We start from the raw sequence: 18,461 nt of genomic DNA, 5'->3' as shown, positions 1-18,461 counted from the left end.
CCCCATTTTATAAGTGAGAAAACTAGGCCGTAATTTGTTCAAGGTATCTTATCTAATTCCAAAACGTTTTGGGTTTTTTTTTTTCTTCTGCACTGTTCTGTTATAGAGGCTGTGTGACCATTACCCGTTATCCTCAAATGGCTGTGTAGAGAGCTCAGAGCCTAGAAAAGAAATCGACACACACACCCACCTCTCCTCACCTGGATTGCCCCATCACTGAGCTCTCTAAGCCGTCTGGGATACTCAAGGGTTCATGACTGCTGGGCTCCATGTACTTTTCATGCTTTTGTGTTTGTACTTGAGATTGCCATACATTACATATGAAGGGAATAACTTACAAAGTCTTCAGTGTTATGATTACGCATAAATGTCTCCATCCTGGGGAAATGATCAGCTCTCTGAGCTGAAATCGTTGGCCACAGAGCTGTGAGTCAGATTCAGCCAGTGCTGTCTGATGTGTGCTCAGCACTCTCCAGCCATGCTTGCTTTTAGAGCTTCCTGGCTTGACTTTGAAATAAAAATTGGAAAGTCAAGGGCTTGATAATAGAGATAAAAGTTCTGAATCCATTTTATGAACAAAATAGGTATGACTATTAAGCCATGTTGAGCAAATTTTTCTTTATACTCCCACTTTCATACTGGCAAACATCTTGGCAAGATGAAAATTTTAAGTGTTAGGGCCCCAAGAAGTTCTGTTGTTCAGTGAGCCAATAATGCAGCAAGTTCAAGCAGCCCCCGGGAAGCCTTCACAGCCTCTTACCATGCCTGAGCACCAAAATAGGCAGAGACCGGACTCTGCACTGACCACAGCTTTGTTCACTCCCTCAGGCTGCACTCCTCAATTCCTTCCCCACCATCTTTGATGAGCTGCTGCAAATGTTCACGGTACAAGAGGTGGCCGAGTTCGTGAGGGGAACGCTGGGGAGCATGCCCAGCACTGTGCACATTGGGCAGTCCATGGACGTGGTGAAGCTGCAGTCCATCGCCAGGACTGTGGATAGCCGCCTCTTCTCTTTCTCAGGTTAGTCAAACTTGCCTTTCTTCATTTCTAGAGGACAAGGAAATAGCAATCAAAGGCTCGATTTTATCAACTATAATACGAGAAACTAGTGGCTATAAAATGTAAAGCTTTGGTAAACTGTTTTAGGGAATGTAACCGTGCCCCAGGCTGACTACTCATTCACAATTGATTCCTAAATACCTGCACTCTAGGACATATCCATCAGGTGGCCTGAAGAGCAACCTTTTCAAACCTCAGTTTCAGCCAGTTTTCAAGAAGGGGGCCTTTAATAGTCCTGTCTCTGGAAAACCACTGGAAGATTAGCTCTGAATCAGTTTTAACTCAATGACACATAACAACAATATCAGGGTAAGAAGGTAAAGAGAAAAGAGTGGGAAGCAGGAGAGAGTATCCTTCCCAAGGATGAGCCAAGAAATACACTAACAAAACCACAGCCACCAAGTCAGATCCTAACTGTAGTGACCTCATGGGGTGCAGTAACTTCCCTGTGGGGTTTCCAAGGCTGGAACTTTAACGAAAGCAGACTGCCACCTCTTCCTCACACAGGATGGCTAGTGAGCTAGAAACACTGACCTTTTGGTCAACAACCAAGCCTTTAACTATTGTGCCACTAGGGCCCCTGAAGACAACAAAGGGGCCCCTGAAAGGGGGCCTGAGACCCCATTGTACTTTTCTGGTTCCTTCTCTTACCAGTCAAACAGATTCTTCTTTCTTCCTTAAGAGAATCTTCTGAGAGGTAGAAAGACAGACAGACAGACAAAGAACCCTCCCCTTCCTCCAAGACCTCAGAACACCCTCACAAGTACCAGTGATACACCCCGCTGCCTTTCAGAGAGAACTTCAGATTCATTCCTGAAACCAGGTTGTATGTGGTCAAGTTTTTGGTTTTGCTTTTTCATTTAATTAAATGAAAGTTTACAAAGCATACTGGTTTTTCAGTCAACAAATCATAGATAGTTTGTTTTATTACCTTAATTACAGTTGATTCATGTAATTAATCACACTGTCTAAGCAAATCTTTATTTTCTATCGCTTTCCCCTTCACTCAGCTTATCTGTTTATTTCTTTTTACTCTCCTCTCCTTCCCTTCCTATCCTGTTACCCTTCCCAGAATAGTTCTGTCTATGTGTAAACTTTTCCTTAGCTTTTTATAGTAGTGGTCTCATAATTATCTTTTGGGGACATAATTGATGTCACTTATCATTGTTTATTCTGTAGCCATCTATGTTATTCAGTATTTCATAAATTCTTGATTCCTTTTTTAAAAGTGTTCAAGTTCATTCTTGAGCAGAGACACTGAATACTCAGTGGCCAAGTATTAACATCAGTATGAGCCTCATGCTTCAATAGAATATTATTATCATAGAATGAACTTCTAGAACACAAGAGTTAATCTGAAAGACTAGCAAAACAATTAGTGCTAAAAATTGTACAATTAAAGCTTTGGACAGTTAATTTTTTTTATGTTTGACTTTTAAAACACAGGAACAGTTAATTTCTCAGCCCACTGCTGCGCACACTTGAATACTAACCCAGTACCCACTCCCTTTTCTCTTTAACCCTTCCAGTGTAAGGTGCTGCTGATTGCAAAGCAGCCACCAAAAAAGTTAGCTTTTGTCCACCAGTAATTGTCTGGCAAAAATGGCTCTTTTCTCCAGCTCCTGAAGATTTGTATCAGTGGCTTGGAGACACTGTGACCAAGACAGTCACATACATGGATACTCTGTGTACTGCTTAAAACAGATTCTTCTTTAATATTTTTGGGAGAAGGCTGCAGACTGCTATCCTTCATTTCTACTAGTTTTGCATAAATTTACTGCCTCATATCAAAAACTTAAAAAAAAAAATAACTCTTAAACTGTATGTAGCCGTGGCATTGTGTACTTGGCATTTTGAGAAGATAAAACCACCACCAAATTTTCATTCTTATCTTTCTTTTTTTGAACACTCTTTGCTTACACTATCTTGCCTGGAGTATCATAGCAGAAGGATCTTTACCACTGACCTCATTTAACCAATATTTATATTCTCAAGCGTATCAGACCAGTCTCCTTTTACAGCAGTTTATAGTGACAAATGACTGTTTTGTCTGCAGGCAGCTATTGGTTGTCATAAATCCTACTGTGTTGGAATTTTGGAGCACAAAATGCAGAATGAAATTATCTTTTACCCAGGCTCCTTCTATGCACCCAATAATTGCTACTTCCATATTATATTCTGAGTATGTGGCAAGGTAATTGCAGAATCTCCTGTACATCATAAAATTTGTCTTTTCATTCTGAATTTTATCTGGGATGCTTAACAGTGGTCAGACATGAACAATAAATCAAAAATGCCATAGCTCATTTGTGTCACTGTCAATCTTACTGGCTCATGTGAGCACAGTATGATAGGTACTTGCCGGGTTACACAGTTATTAGACCACAGTGGAATGCAGGACATCAGAAACATGTCCACACCTGTCACTTTGTCTTCTGACATCACAAGAAGTAAGTGCAGAAGAAGCCATTAGCATACTGTTTTTATAGATGGACAAAAGTCTTCATCCCATGGGGAGTAGGAATATGAGTAAGTTAATAAAGGAATCTGAACTAAGATGTAGCCTTTCTGAATTGAAGATTCTTCATTTAATCATCTCCTGATGAAAATTATTGCCCATTAATTAAGAGAAGGAAAACATTTCCATATATGCTGTAGAGTTGACAATGTAGGTGCCCTGATGATCAAAGTCTTAAGACAAAGATTATGCTTCAGTTTCATTCACATCTGTAGACACACAAGTCAATATTCTAACAAGCCGAGGAGAAGTGGCACCAAGCCTGGTGTCTGCAGAGAGTAAATGTTCCATATGATGAGGATGTTGGGTTGCTTAGCCGGGATCTGGAGAAGGACAGTTCATAATCCACATCAAGTCTGCTAATTCGGCCAGCGTAGTTGATACCAGTTGTTCCATTCAAGTGGAATTTTATTGTAAGCTGTGCTTTTGATGAGAAATCTAGTTATACAGAGGTCTCATTTGGAAAGAGCCTTCTGACATTCACCCTTCAAAAAACTGCCGTGAGTATTGTTGTTGTTAGGTGGAGTCGAATAGAGTAAACTCATAGCGACCGTAAGAGCAAAAGATCTGAACCCAGCATTGTCCTGTGCCATCCTCACACTTCCTGACACACAAGAGCCCATTGTAGCAGTCACCATGAGTACTAGTAAGACTTAAAATGAGAAAGAGGACAATGGTGGAAATGCTATGCTGTGCCTTGTTCTTTTCAGATAGTGAACTTTTAGGCCATTGTGAAGAGAACATATTCCACTTGGCCATCTCACTTTGAGACTAATTAAGTCCTCCCGTGCCACTGGCTTCCAGCAGTAGCTAGTTCTCTTCTGAAGAGCTGCTTCACTTTTGTCTTTTCTCTCCTAGAGTCCCGCCGCATCCTGCTTCCTGTGGTCCTCCATCACATTCACCTTCACCTGAGACAGCAGAAGGAGCTGCTGATCTGCTCAGGGATTCTTGGCAGCATCTTCTCCATCGTCAAGACCAGCTCTCTGGTAGTGGCCCCACACTCACTAGGCCTGGCTCAGTTCCACTTTAGTCTTGTGTTGCCAACCAGACGTTGACCAACAGACATCATATTGCAAACTTCGCAATCCTTCATCAGTGATAGGAAGGTGCCCCAGTTTATCAGGCTTCTCAGTATAGCACATCCTTGCTGTTCTAAGAATTGCACTACCACATACCCACCTAGGGACATAGTTCACTGGTAGTACCATAAAGCCCAATCCAAACTTCTACTCAGTTTCTGTCAAGAGGTTTTCGTTCTGGATTCCTGGGCATTTTCTGAGGATACTCAGTCACTGTCACAGGGGTCAGGCCCAAGCTGGGAGGCAGCTTGCTCATTCAGACTTTCCTGTCAGCATCTTGACAGCTTGATTCCACCCATATGGCGTTGCCACACTATGCCAGATGAAGTCAGGGTGTGCGGGAGATAAAAGTGTGCACAAGAGCTTTGCACCGAAACAGTCATAGAATTGTACCTTAGGAGTTTCACCTAGTAACACTTTTGAATACTTTCTTAGCTTTTTAATTTTTTTTTAAGAAACTTGTGGTGTGAGAGCAGTGAGGGGAACAAAGTATAATGAAAAGACTTGTCATGATGAAAAGACTTGTGTCTGGCAAGAATGAAGATAGAGGTTTCTTTTAATGATGTTTTAGAACAAATTCACATTTCTTACAGAAAATTTAAAAACTATTAATAAAGTATAAAGAAGGACATGAAGAACTCCCAGAAAGGAAATTTGGTGAAATGTCATTGTTTTATTTAGCTAAGATTCATGAAGAATAAACTTTTTAAATGAAGGCTGTTGACCAGATGATAAGGACATAAGAAGCTATGGAGTGGGAGAGATACTTAAAATTGAAAGATTAGACTTGGTTTGAACAGGGACCTAGCGGAGTGTTCAGACTTAATATCATCCAATGCTGAAGTCCTAGGCAGACAGTGACTGTGGGAATGATGGTGAGACCCCCATCGTTTGCTCTTGACTTCAGGCAATGCTTGGCAGTTCTCCTTCCCACCAGCCCCAGAGAGGTGGAATCTGGTGTGTAAGGTTCTTCTAATAGCCTAAGGCTAGACCAGAGGGAATGGAATTCTTAATGGTAAAGGAAGGAGAGAAAAATTGAAAAAAGGAAAAGAGGGAAGAAATGGGAATGAAGAAAGAACAGATTAAAAAAAAAACCTGAAGGATATAGAGTGGTTATATTTGTGCACTAGAGAGTTAGGGGAAAACTACTCTGAAGAAATCGTACAGAAAATGTATTATGGTAACTTAACACATAAGAAGCATGACTTAACCCCAAGTGTATATAGTCCAAGAGCTGCTCAAATCCTTTGTGTAAAATTATATGGAGTAGGAGCTCTGGTGTCCTAGTGCTAAGAATATGCACTGCAATCCCTAAAGCACAGGGTTCGGATCCACCGACTATGATTACTGTCTCTGAAAACCCACCAGAAGGTCAGCTATAGGTTGGTTCCGACTCGATGGTACACAACAACAACAACACAATGATACCAGAAAACACGGTTTAAGTTGGATGATACTTAAATCCACAAGAGCAGAGATAGTATCTGACTTGTTCACCTCTCTGTATACTCAGGTTCTCAGACAGTGACTGCTGCATGGCAGATGCTGAAGGAAGGAGACAGGGAAGACATTTGAATAGTAATAGTATAAAGAAGCTAGAGAAGGAATAAAGCAACAGGATTTGAGATTGAATATGAGAAGTGTATAAAAGAATAGTGTAGATTTTCTAAATTGATAACCTAGTGACTGGGAAACAGCCCCCAATGAGTCATTTTTCTGAGGTAGACAGAGAAAGATACATTAAAGACTTGAGTCCTGCAGTTAGCCCATGGAGTGGGAACCAGGGAACCAGAGAGCTAGAAATGAGACCTGACGTATCTGGGCAGCAGTCAGTTCTGGAGGAAATTGAGATCGGTCTAGGAGAAAACCCTGAGGAGAGAACAGTGTCCACAAAGACTGGGGCACTTCAGTGTGCATGAGCAGTTGTGAGGGTGCTACCCTCACATCCTGTGCTGTGGATACTTTACTATTTCTCAAGGCATTGATCAGACAGAGTCAGTCTTTTCTCCTGACTGTTCTAGGGAAATCAAAGCAAACACTTAACTCTTTGCTTCTGCGTGAAATTAGTTTCTTTTGCATGAGGTTCGGGGAGGTGGGGCACTGGCTTATGGGAGGACCCCAGCCACCATGCCAGGGAAGTAACAACAGGTGGGCCCCACCTCATCGCAGTGTGGCTGTGGGTTCCTTGACTGCATGCTGGTGAGACCACAAGCTCTGGGCTGGGACTCCAGCTGGAAGACCACTCCCAAGGTGTTTGACATAGTAAGTGCCGCCAGCTGCACATTGGCCCCGCCTGGTGCTAACGGTGCTCTCTTACTGCTTGCTCCAGGAGACAGATGTCATGGAGGAAGTGGAGATGATGGTGGAGAGCCTCCTAGACGTGCTCTTACAGACTCTGCTCACCATCATGAGCAAATCGCACGCTCAGGAGGCGGTAAGAGGGCAGCGATGCCCGCAGTGCACAGCAGAGATCACTGTTAGTAACTAACATTCAGGTTTTCTTGCCTTTTTTCTAACCTGGGGCTCTTCCACGCCACCCCTCCATCTCACCACCCACCACTGTTCACCCCAGCCTCCCCTCCTGCATGGCCATCCGCATGCTGCCCTCTTCCCTTCTCCAGTCTGACGCCCCTCTCCACTCTGAAAGCTTTAGATTCACACTCCTACTAACCTACTTTAGGGCAGATGTAGAAACTATTTTTTGCCTTGGTTTCCTAGACGCTATCTCAGTTGGCATTTGCCTTTGAGCCAAGTCATTTTCCACTATGTGAAATGAAGCAGGGATATGTTTCTCAGACACTATGTAGTAAGATACTGAAGGTGGAAAGTAGGCTACTCCTAGTAGGACCCTGTCATAAATACAGGCTGTCCTGAATGGTGTGTGGGCCAGAATAATACCCTCAGAATGTATGTCTTTCTTTAGTCTGTAGCATTTATATCTAAATTCCTAGCTTCAAGAACAGTGTGATGTGGTGGAATTATACCAGCATTAACTGAATAATGGAGTGTGGATCTAATCGGAAGAGGAGCAGGCTGGAAAAGCCTCCCAGGAGGGGCAGAGAGTGCCCCAGTGCCCCAAATCCTGTACTCAGAGTAGACACAGCCCTGACATTTGGAGCTTGACCGTCTGTGTGGAATCTGCCAGTTGGCTGGTAGGAACCACGGTGATCTTTTTGGAGAGACCCCTCTGTGGTAGCAAGTCAAGCTCCAGCACGCTGAGAGGAGCGGGGCAGCACGCAGCCAGGCCTGTGCTGTGGGTGCTGGCGCCTAGAGAAGGGGTCTACTCTCTTAAGGGCTCTGTTGAGAGCAGTCAGGCCAGAGGTGAAAACATACCTGCCCCCTGGCATGTCCTGGTAAACCCCCTCTCAGCACATGGTGTTTGTGATAGGCTCTACCTTGATTTAAGCAGTTAATAAATATACTTACTAATAATACTAATGAAACCGTTCATTTTCTGTAACTTACCATGAAGATGATAATTGCAGTTTATTAAGCATTTCTTCATGCATGTGACTGCATCATATACATTAACTCATCTGTTTCTCATAGTAAATTCATGAATTGTGGCTTTCTTTGTGTACAAAGCTAGAAATAGTGCAATAATCTCAAAGGTCTGGAAAGGATTTACAAGCATCCTGGTGGCATAGTGCATAATACGCTGGGCTGTTAATTGAAAGATCAGCAGTCTGAATTCGCCAGCTACTGCGCAGGAAAAAGATGGGCAGCCTGTTCCTGTCTCACAGCCTCAGAAACCCCATGCAGTGTCACCATGAGTTCAAATTGACTTGATGGCAGTGGATTTAGAAAAGATTTAAAGAGCTCAACTGCTAACTGAAAGATTGGTGGTTCAAACCCATTAGTGGCGCTGGGGAGGGGGGAAAGCCATGGCAGTTTGTTCCCATAAGTTTGCAGCCTTTGGAAACCCTATGGGGAAATTCTGCTCTGTCCTGTATGTAGAGTCACTGTTATCAAAATCAACTGGACAAGAGATTTCACTTGTTTCTTAAGAAAGACTGCAAGAATATGTAAACACAGTGTCTGTATTACAAAACACATAGGAATGAAACAGTGTATACAAATTTTGCATGCAAACCAATATAAAATACAAATACTTTTTTTTAAAGAAAGAATTTGAAGGACTGAAAACTTTCATCACATTCCTACAAGTTGAAAGCATTTTAAAATCATCCAAATGGGCGGGGGGGATCATCCAAATGAAGGAACTAACCTTATGTTTTAAAAAGGAAGGTTCCTTAGAGGAAGTTGATTGTTCCTGTTTCAAAAACTCCTATAAGATCATACAAGACTTTGGGGCCATTAAAACAGGATTTTCTTCTCTGTACCCTAGTTGGAACTAGAAGAAAAATTTTAGGTCACTTTTATTCTTAAATCTCTACTTGTCTTAAAGTCCACAACGGATCGTTTCATGAAGGGGCAGCCTGACTCGTCTGCCTTCCAGAGAATCATGTACATCTGTCCAGTCAGTAACCCCCAGCTGAGCTTTAGGAGCTTTCCCAGGGAGGCAGCTAGAGAAAGGCAGCCAGGGTCCAGCCTCCATCCAGAGAAGGCTAACTGCTCTGTTCCAAGTAGCCCCTGGAGACTTTAGCACAGTGCCCTGAAAGCAGAGTGACACAGGACTATTTAGCCAGAACTTTTTCTCAGAGAAAGTGAGAATATCTGTCTCACTTTACAGTAGCTCTTTGGTATTGGTTAGTGTTTATCATCAGCTCCATGTTGCACTAGTTTTATTAAAACTCTCAGTCCTCTAAGCTTTCAGAAAAGCCCTCCAAACTCAAACCTGCTGCCATCAAGTCAGAATTGACTCTGACCCGACATTTCAGCGGGTTTCAGAGGCTGTAAATCACAAAGGAGGAGATTATCCATCTTCCAAGGAGCTGCTGGTGAATTCAAACTGCCAGAGAGACTCCAATCTCAAGTTAGCAATGCAAACTCCCTATGTTAGCAGAAAAGAAAGCTCTTTTTCAGGGCCTTCATTGTTACCTCCCTTCCATGATCATGGGGCCATCTCAGACCCTCCCTTCTCTCCTTCCCCTCTGTGGATTGGGGTGGGAGGTAAACAGCCCTTGTGATTGACAGTGCTTAATGTTTTGGGGGTTGATCCCCAGGGTGAATATGTGTCCTGCCTGCTCTCGCTGCTCCGCCAGATGTGTGACACCCATTACCAACACCTCCTGGACAACTTTCAGAGCAAAGATGAGCTCAAGGTAGGCTGCAGGGTACTAATATTTCACCCAGGAAGGGAAGTGTGTGGCCAGAACTACCCAGGGGCTATTCCCCTGCCAGAGAGGCGAATGAAGGCAAGTACTAAGGGCATATAGTATTCACCAGCCCCCCTTTACAGTTGAATGTGGGACTGCAAAAGCTGCAGTGGAGTAGTGTTCCCACACAGTAACATTGACAAATTTTCCCCATCTGCTAGCAACCTTGTGACCATGCATCTCTATGAAAGGCTACTCTTGAGCCATGCTAGTTCTCAACAAAGCAGGATCATTTTTTTCCACTATGAACTTAATAGTCTCCCTGTGTTTTGCTCCTGCAAATATTATGTGCTGTTTACCAACACTGAAAATAAAGCTGGCTTCTATTCTTCATTTAAATGTATTTCTAGGATATACCTGTTGGAAGCAGGAGTGGCATCCACTTCCTAAACACCATGCCTCTGGAAACTCTATGAACTTTGATAAATTACAATAGTTATAGAAATGCTTCAGGCCTTTTGTTCACAGGGTCACTGTGAGTCGTGATCGACTCAACAGCAATCAACAACAACAATACGGAATATGCCCATAGTGATCAAAAGTGGGTACTGCGCACTGGTTCCAGATTCTGGATGCAGAGCCCAAATGGACAGATGCTGCAAAAAATGTCACTCATGTTTCATGCAGGTGCCAGTAGCACATTGCCTGGTCTATGCTTGTGGCAGCTGGCTTCTGGGTTTGTGTCTCTGCAGGAGACTGTGATGTTCATCTCATCAACTATAGGTGTGTGTTCTGCCTCTATTCAGATGAAACCACTTGCATTTCATATTGATACATTCCCCTGATGTTCATTTGTATGCTCTTTGTTCATCATATTGTGTGAAACAAAAATTATGGCATGTCTTCCTAGTCTTTGGTACTACCTGCCTTTTGATAGTCTCTGCAGAGTGTATTGTTAACTTACTAGATCGTTAACTTATTCTTCTTCCAACTTAGAGGAATGAACCTTGACATCCCTTGAAGTGAGTTCTTGGTTGACAATTCTTATTCTTTGAAAAATCTTTTCATTTGTTTAAGCCATAACCTCCATGGTATCTGATTAGAAGTACAGAATGAGTTGGGTTTCTCCTGTTGATTTTATTATTCTCTTTGGATTTCAAGTTTTACTTTAATGTGTCTGTGTGGATTTCTGAGTTTATACTACTTGGTGTTTATTGAGCTCTTTGATTTGCAGGTTAGTGTCCATTATTAAATTTGGAGAATTTTTTACCTCTGTCTCTTCAAACATTCTCCCCCTCCCCTTCTTTCTTTCTCTTCTCTTTCTGGCATTCACACAAGTATGTTGTACTCTGGGTGATGTTGCACAGTCCGTGAGCCTCTTCCACTTGTTTTCATGCTTTTTGTTTCTGTTACTCTGACAGAATAATCTCAGATTTTTCTATCTTCATATTTATTTATTCTTGTTCCAGTTTAGATCTACGGTTGAACCCTTCTAAGGAAGTTTTCATTCCTGGTTTTGTGCTTTTCACTTCCAGACTCTTTATTTGATACTTTTAAAATAATTTATGTCTCTTTAAAAATAGATAATTCTACATTTGTCAAAACAGTATTTTTGTTTTGTTTTAAACATGATTTCTTTTGGTAGGGCAGAGGCGAGATGTATGGGATTCTCAGGTCATCCCTGGGAAAGCCACCAGCCTTGATATGTGTAATGATCTTCTAGCACACAGGAGTATATCAAAGCTTTTCAAAACCTCTGAGAACATCTTTCTGTTTCCCAGTCTCATGTTTGCCTCAGTTATACAATTGCATCATGCACTGGGATGTTAAGCAGTTATGGCTGATTTTATTTTTTCAACAAACATTCTAGGAATAAAAAGCACTTTCCTCAATAAAGACAAGTCTATGAATGGAGCTTTCCTAGCACACTTCCAAACTGGTTAAATAGTGTAGCTCTCTGAGTGAAGAGCTTTTTCAAGAGCCACGAAGCCATTCTATCTTCTCTAATGACTGCTTGGCAACTGGTTTTCACAGCTACCACAGGATTTCAGTTGCTGGTTTTCAAGGCTTTTGTGGAGGGAGGGCAAGAAAATGTGGGAATAGTGCCTGTTAAATTACAAGAAATACATGCTGTTCTTACTGAAATCCAACCATTTTTCATGAATAAATGGTCCTCATATTATTACAAACATTTGGTTAGCTTCCAGCGCATTTTTTTTTATTTTTTTTTTCACCAGTGCCCTCAAGGCTTTCATGGAAGAAAGTAGAGATCCTTAATTCATCATTATGAAAGTGCTTCTCTGATTAATAGAATCTTACAATCTATAAGACATTCTTTTAATCAAACACTCAGAGGTCACACCCCTGGAGGTCGAGACTCCGTGACTTTTAGATACCAGTTACATTGATCTTTCCTGTGCTCTGTACACTAGGCTGGGTGAATAGAATGATGCTTCTGTTCCACCAGTTTGAGGCTAATTTTTTTGGTCTGTGAGAGTACCCAGGAGTTGCTCTCATGTAGCCCGCTGCGGGGAGGGGGAGAGAAACTAAACAGGGAATCTGAATCTACCAGTCGTGAGCACTGTAAATGGAGACCAGGAGAAAGTACACGTTTATAAGGTTGATGATGTCTTATGTCATCACCTTTTTGTCTTGTGTCAGGAGTTCCTGCTAAAGATTTTCTGTGTCTTCCGGAATCTGATGAAGATGAGTGTCTTCCCTCGGGACTGGATGGTGATGAGACTGCTCACAAGCAAGTGAGTGTGGGAGAGCCCTCCACCTACATGCACTGTGTGTGTGTGTGTGTGTGTGTGTGTCAGAGAGAGAGAGAGAGAAAACACCACTCAGAAATGAGGGCTAAGGCCGTGGTTTCAGAGAAGAGAAGCAGATGTGAAAATGTCTGGAGAGACAATCCACAGAACTTGGTCATTAGCCAAGGAAAAGAAAGTGTTAAATCTGATTCCGAAATGGAGCCTAAGCTCCTGACGGAAATGAAGACATAGAGGTGTAAAATGTAATATCCAAAGAAGGAGCCCAACTCAGTGGCTGGTTGACCTCCGCTGCCCTGTGGCTTTGGTCAGTGTCCTGAGCCCTCTCTTGATTTGATACGGGTTGTCACCAGTCAGTGCTCACCTCCCACTGTTAGTGCTAATTACCTGCCCAGGACTAAGCTGTGGAGCACTGACCACTTCTGACTGGCCACAGGATTTCCTGTAAGGACTAACTTCCACCTGCCCGCTTCATTCATATGCCCCGTCTGCGCTTTCCTCTTGGCAAACTAAAGCAGCAATGCAGATGGTAGGGGACCGATTCATCTGATCTCCCTCCCCTCAGGAGGGGGTACCTTGACCTCTACCCTCCCATCAGTTGCTTCCTCCGATTGATCTGCCTTTTGAGTTCATGTCATGCAGAAGTAGTGCAGTTATTTTCAGTAGACACAGTACCAAGATGGTCTTGTCACTTTGTACATTTTATAGGATTCTCTATTTAAAAAACAAAAAGCTAAAGACATACAGAAGAATGATTGTATATAAATTTGCACAGATATGTCATCAAATCATTTATTCTCCATTTGAACCCCTCTTGTTTTTATCTCTTAACTCCACACAGTACATTGCATCCTTTTTCGAAAGTTTTACTCTTTCTGCTAGAGAACTCATAGTTCCATTGTACTGATGCCTCTCCTCCTCCTGTACCAAAGCCCCAGTGTCCACTATTAGACATAACTCCTTTACCAGGTCGCCATGGTCATCTCCAGTCCAACTCTTGCTTGCCTGTTGCACTACACTGCTTCTCCACCCTGGCCATTTCCTGGTTCTAGCAGAGCACCCTTCTATTGCCTCTTATATGTGTCAGGATAATATTCTAGACCAAAAACTGAAACCAGATGACTCATAGATGAAGATAATGGCATACCACAAAACCAGCAATTTAATAACTATAAACCCCTATTATAAAATAACAAAATTGTAAGTGCTACAAGTGCTACATTTAATCATAATATGTGTCAATTACACAAAGGTTCCAAAAGTACTTAAATCACTCTTCAAACTGGAAGACCCTTTAGAGAATGATCAACAGTCACTCCCTTACTGAGTTTCTGTTAAATGTGAAAAGAATTGAACACACATAGTGTTGATGATTTCTCAACGTAATGAACATAATTAATGTCCATTAATTGTACATAGAAAATGGTTGGAACATGTGGATACGCAGTGCTGTATCCAGTGCCAACTTTGGGACATTTCTCTGAGACTGGTTTTCAGTGAGTTTGTGCCATCAATCTCTCTCCTCTATGGCCACATCTTATGTGGACGCGAACTGTATGTGGAGAGTTTGCATGCAAGCCAGAGACAACTGACAGCTAAGCTATTGGATGCTGTTATGAGTCTTCTAACTCTGCCAATGCCTTGTTTCCTTACTGCAGTATTATTGTTACTACTGTCCAGTACCTGTCCTCAGCTCTGCACAAGAATTTCACAGAGACAGACTTCGACTTTAAGGTAGTAATTCCATTAATTGTTTCTTTTGTAATAATCCTAGACACCAGGATTCTAGCTCACTAGTGTTTGTTCTCTTAATATATTCATAGTCAGAAACCATTTCCAAGCCTGCTAGTAATTAGACTGTGTCCTGAAAGCTCCTCTTTCAGAGGAGCTGGGAGCCAGAGAGCCGTAAGTATGCATTCTAGCTCAGAGGCAACTGCCTTCAAAGGAATCCCCAAATAAAGGTCCTGTTGGAAGAGATCTTTTTTAAAAAGATTGTAAAATAGGGTATATACTACACGTATATATTTAGGAACTTTCTCTGCAAGGTTAAGGATTTAGGTTGTCACGTGTTTCCTCCTCCTCTGTCTTTCTAGGTGTGGAATTCTTATTTTAGCCTGGCAGTTCTGTTCATAAACCAGCCAAGCCTCCAGCTAGAAATTGTCACTGCAGCCAAGAGGAAGAAGATTCTAGATAAGTAAGACAGATGTCTCCTGTACACCTCTCTGCCTCATGCCCAGATGGGGTTATGTTTCCATGGGAGGCTGTATCAGAAATCTACAAGGTTCTCGCCTAGTTCCCAGGGAGCCAAGTGTGAAAGTTCATTGAAGAGTGAAATGACTTAGCCCTTGGGGAGCCTTAGAAACAAGACGGAAGTACTAACCTCACTGGGTTTTCAGTCCCATCTTCCTGAACCTTCACCCATTAACATCTAACTTCTGTGTGAACTTTTCCTAGGTATGGGGACATGCGAGTGATGATGGCTTATGAACTGTTCAGCATGTGGCAGAATTTGGGTAGGCCTTTTCTCCCTGTCCTCATCTTCCACCTATTCCAGAGTCAAATGAAGAGTGACAAGACTGATAAATTTTCTTCCTTTTCATGAATACCAATTCAGACCCAAGAAATTTTTACATATCTTTAACATACCATCTTGGGTTGATAGCGTAGCAGATGTACATAGAGTCCTTGGTAGGGGGAATTTGGCTGAAGAATAAGGCAGTAGCAATACATCTGCATAATCTCTTCTCCAAGAATGAAAGTCCAGAGAAAAATAAAAAGAGAAGACAACCTCTAGCAGTTTTGTTTGGATTTGTTTTTCACATTTGAAAACTCATGCTTTTGAGATCTGTGCAGTTCATGTCCGAGGTTGAACATTGCAGGCTCAAAGAAATACATCCTGGAGATAGATGAGAAAAGACAGATTTCCATTTTAATAAAGTTTGAGACATTTGCTTGGGTTTCTGGTATTCACGCAATTGGGTCAGGTGCCTGACACCCGTTATATCAAGGAATATGTGCTCAAGGAATTGCAGCCTTGAGATGAGGTTAATTTGGGGGTCCACGGGTTCTCTTCACAGCTTCTCTAATGAAACTGCTTTGAGGTATGAAATTGTCAGAGCAGTGCTTTGGACCAAATCCCGAGGTTGTCATCAATACTGAATAGGCCATCCTGTAGGGTTCTAAGTGGCCTGTGGGGATGTTACTATTCAAAATGAGGTCAACTTTCAGCTGAGCACGTAGCCTTAGGAGCAATGATGGCAGAAAATGTACAGTCTTCCAGCTGCCAGCCCTAGGAGCAGCATGCAAGTCACAAGACCCTCTTATTGTCACTAGAGCTCTTCATCCTTGGGAAAGAATGCATTTCCCCAGTACCCTTCATCATTACACCCAGCCAGGCTTTGGTATGAATTCTAATTCCGAAATTATCTCTGAAATCACCAGGAAAGCAAAGGACTAGCAACTGTTGTAGTTACTGTGTCTCATCAAGTTGGAACGAACCTATAGTTGACCCTCCAGCAGGCGTTAAGAGGCAGTGAATCACACTGGAGGAGATAGCCCATCTTTTTTCACATAGCAGTTGGTGAACATGAAGCACTTGCCTTTGGGTTGACCATGCAACTCCTTATCATTAAGCCAGGGCTCCTTGATAACAGCTACAAAGATTAAAATATGCGGAATCAGTATCAGGGCTAGTAAATATTTTTACTCCTTGAATAAGCTTTCAAAATGGGAGAATTTAACAAAGAATGAATGAAACTCCAACTTTTCTGTAAACTGTCATTAAAATTACAATAAAATAGATATTTTTAAAAACAAAACACAACAAAATGGAAGAATTGGAAAAGATGCCAAATTTCCCTGAGAAAGCCATTTCTTCACCATTACTTTTGATGTAAATGGCATTCTTCGGTCCCTAGCACCAGGGGAGGAGAACTTGCTTTGCTTTCAGAACTGCTGATAAGATCCTAACGTGATCTTCTGTTGCACTTCTTGGGAAGAAGATAAGCAGGCATGAACTAATTATCTGCTGCATTTTGTTGCTTAGGTGAACATAAGATCCACTTTATCCCGGGAATGATTGGTCCGTTTTTGGGTGTGACACTGGTGCCACAGCCAGAAGTGCGGAACATCATGATCCCCATCTTCCACGACATGATGGACTGGGAGCAGAGGAAAAATGGCAACTTCAAGCAGGTGAGATGACACCCAGCAGAGTTCAAGGTTCCATTTCCTTGCCAAACTCCCATGATCTTGGATAAAATAGTTTCAAAGTAGCTGACTAAAACAGTGAGGAGTGTACCAAACAATCATTTAAATTTTTTTCTTTATTTTTAAATTTACCTAGAGTAAATGCCATTCTTTTTATTTACAACTTTGTATATTTTTTAAATATTTTAGCCATGTAACCATTGCCCCCCAAATTTTTTTATTCCTAAATTTTCTATCTTGTCATCAACCCCTTTCATTTTAATTTACAACAATCTCTGTACTTCAATACTGTTTTCTTTCCCAGAATAGTGTATAAATAACTTCTTTCTTAGTATAATGTCTTTGAGAGATTAATATGTGCTTTTGCATATTTCAATAATTTATTATTTCTCTTGCTGAGTAGTTTTCCATTATGTGAATATACCACAAATTATACAGTCACCAGCTGAAAGATGGATGGATAGATTAGTCCACTTTTTGATGATTATGAGCATAGCTACTGTAAGGATTTGTGTAAAGGTTTTGTATGAACATAAACTTTTCTTTTTCTTGGATAAATAATTAGGAATACAATGGCTTGCACTCCTGGTAAATGTATGCTTAACTTTAAAGAAACTTTCACACTTTTCCGAAGTGACTTACCATTTTGAATTCCAGTCAAGCAGTACATGAGAATGCAAGTTGCTTTACATCCTCACCAGCACTTAATTTTTTTTTTATTTTAGCCACTCTAATAGGTGTATAGTGTCAGTCTCATTGGTTTCCTTAGTCATTTCCTTCAAGATTAAGGATTAATGGTGTTGAGCATCTTTCCATGTGCTTCTTTATTACCCTCCTGTCATCGTTGGTAAAAGTGATTCTTTAAATCATCTGTCCATTTGCAGTTAGTTGGGTTGTTGGTTTTCCTGCTGTTGAGTTTAGAAAGCTCTTTCTGTATTTTCAGTGTAAATCATTTGCTGAATATGTTATGTGCAGTCTTTTCTCTCAGTTCATACATTTTCTTTTCATTCTCTAAACAGGGCCTTTCAAAAAATACATAAATAGTGTCTTTCACAGGACAAAAATTTTTAAGCCAAATTTATCAGTATTTTTACGTTATGGGTCGTGCTTTTGTGATCATATCTAAAGATGCCTCAGCTAACCTGTGGTCTCAGAAATCTTCTCCTGTGTTTTCTTTATCATTTTATCTTTAGGTCTGTAATGCATTTGAAATAGTATTAGAATAAGGTTAGAAGTATAGATCAGAACTTACTATCTTTCACTTGATTGTCTAGCTGTACTAACACCATCTGCCTGCGCCTTCTGACTACGCTGCTTCCTTGTATTGTCTTTGTACCGTTGCCAAAATTTAGTTGATCAGGTTTGTTTGAGACTTTTCCCATTGATGTGTCTATCTTTCACAGTACCACACTGTCTTGATTATGGTAGCCTTAAAATGAGGTAATGTAAATCTTTAACTCTGTTCTTTTCTGTTCTAATTATCTTTCCATTCGCTGTTCTAGTTATTCCTTTTCCTGTAAGTTTTATAATTTGCATGTCAGTGTCTATAAATATTCTCCCTGGGATTCTTACTGGACTTGAGTCTCTAGATTAAATTGGGGGGATAAC

General features: G+C 41.4%; 1 protein-coding gene across 1 annotated transcript in view; it reads left to right on the top strand.

The window, feature by feature from the left end:
• The window catches only part of DOCK3 (dedicator of cytokinesis 3), a 310,047-nt gene that overhangs the window by 246,312 nt on the left and 45,274 nt on the right, over positions 1–18,461 (top strand). Inside the window, exons 22-30 of the mRNA XM_006892272.1 lie at positions 829–1,021; positions 4,437–4,564; positions 6,987–7,133; positions 9,784–9,882; positions 12,538–12,632; positions 14,303–14,378; positions 14,738–14,838; positions 15,099–15,157; positions 16,690–16,838. Of these exons, the coding sequence (XP_006892334.1) occupies positions 829–1,021; positions 4,437–4,564; positions 6,987–7,133; positions 9,784–9,882; positions 12,538–12,632; positions 14,303–14,378; positions 14,738–14,838; positions 15,099–15,157; positions 16,690–16,838 (1,047 nt within the window). The remainder of the gene's footprint in view (positions 1–828; positions 1,022–4,436; positions 4,565–6,986; positions 7,134–9,783; positions 9,883–12,537; positions 12,633–14,302; positions 14,379–14,737; positions 14,839–15,098; positions 15,158–16,689; positions 16,839–18,461) is intronic.

Source organism: Elephantulus edwardii, unplaced genomic scaffold (assembly GCF_000299155.1).
Source record: "Elephantulus edwardii isolate Elephantulus edwardi_28Jun2011 unplaced genomic scaffold, EleEdw1.0 scaffold00113, whole genome shotgun sequence".
Classification (NCBI taxonomy): domain Eukaryota; kingdom Metazoa; phylum Chordata; class Mammalia; order Macroscelidea; family Macroscelididae; genus Elephantulus; species Elephantulus edwardii.
The sequence above is the reverse complement of the archived record's forward strand: the minus strand, read 5'-3'. Positions and strand labels throughout refer to the sequence as shown.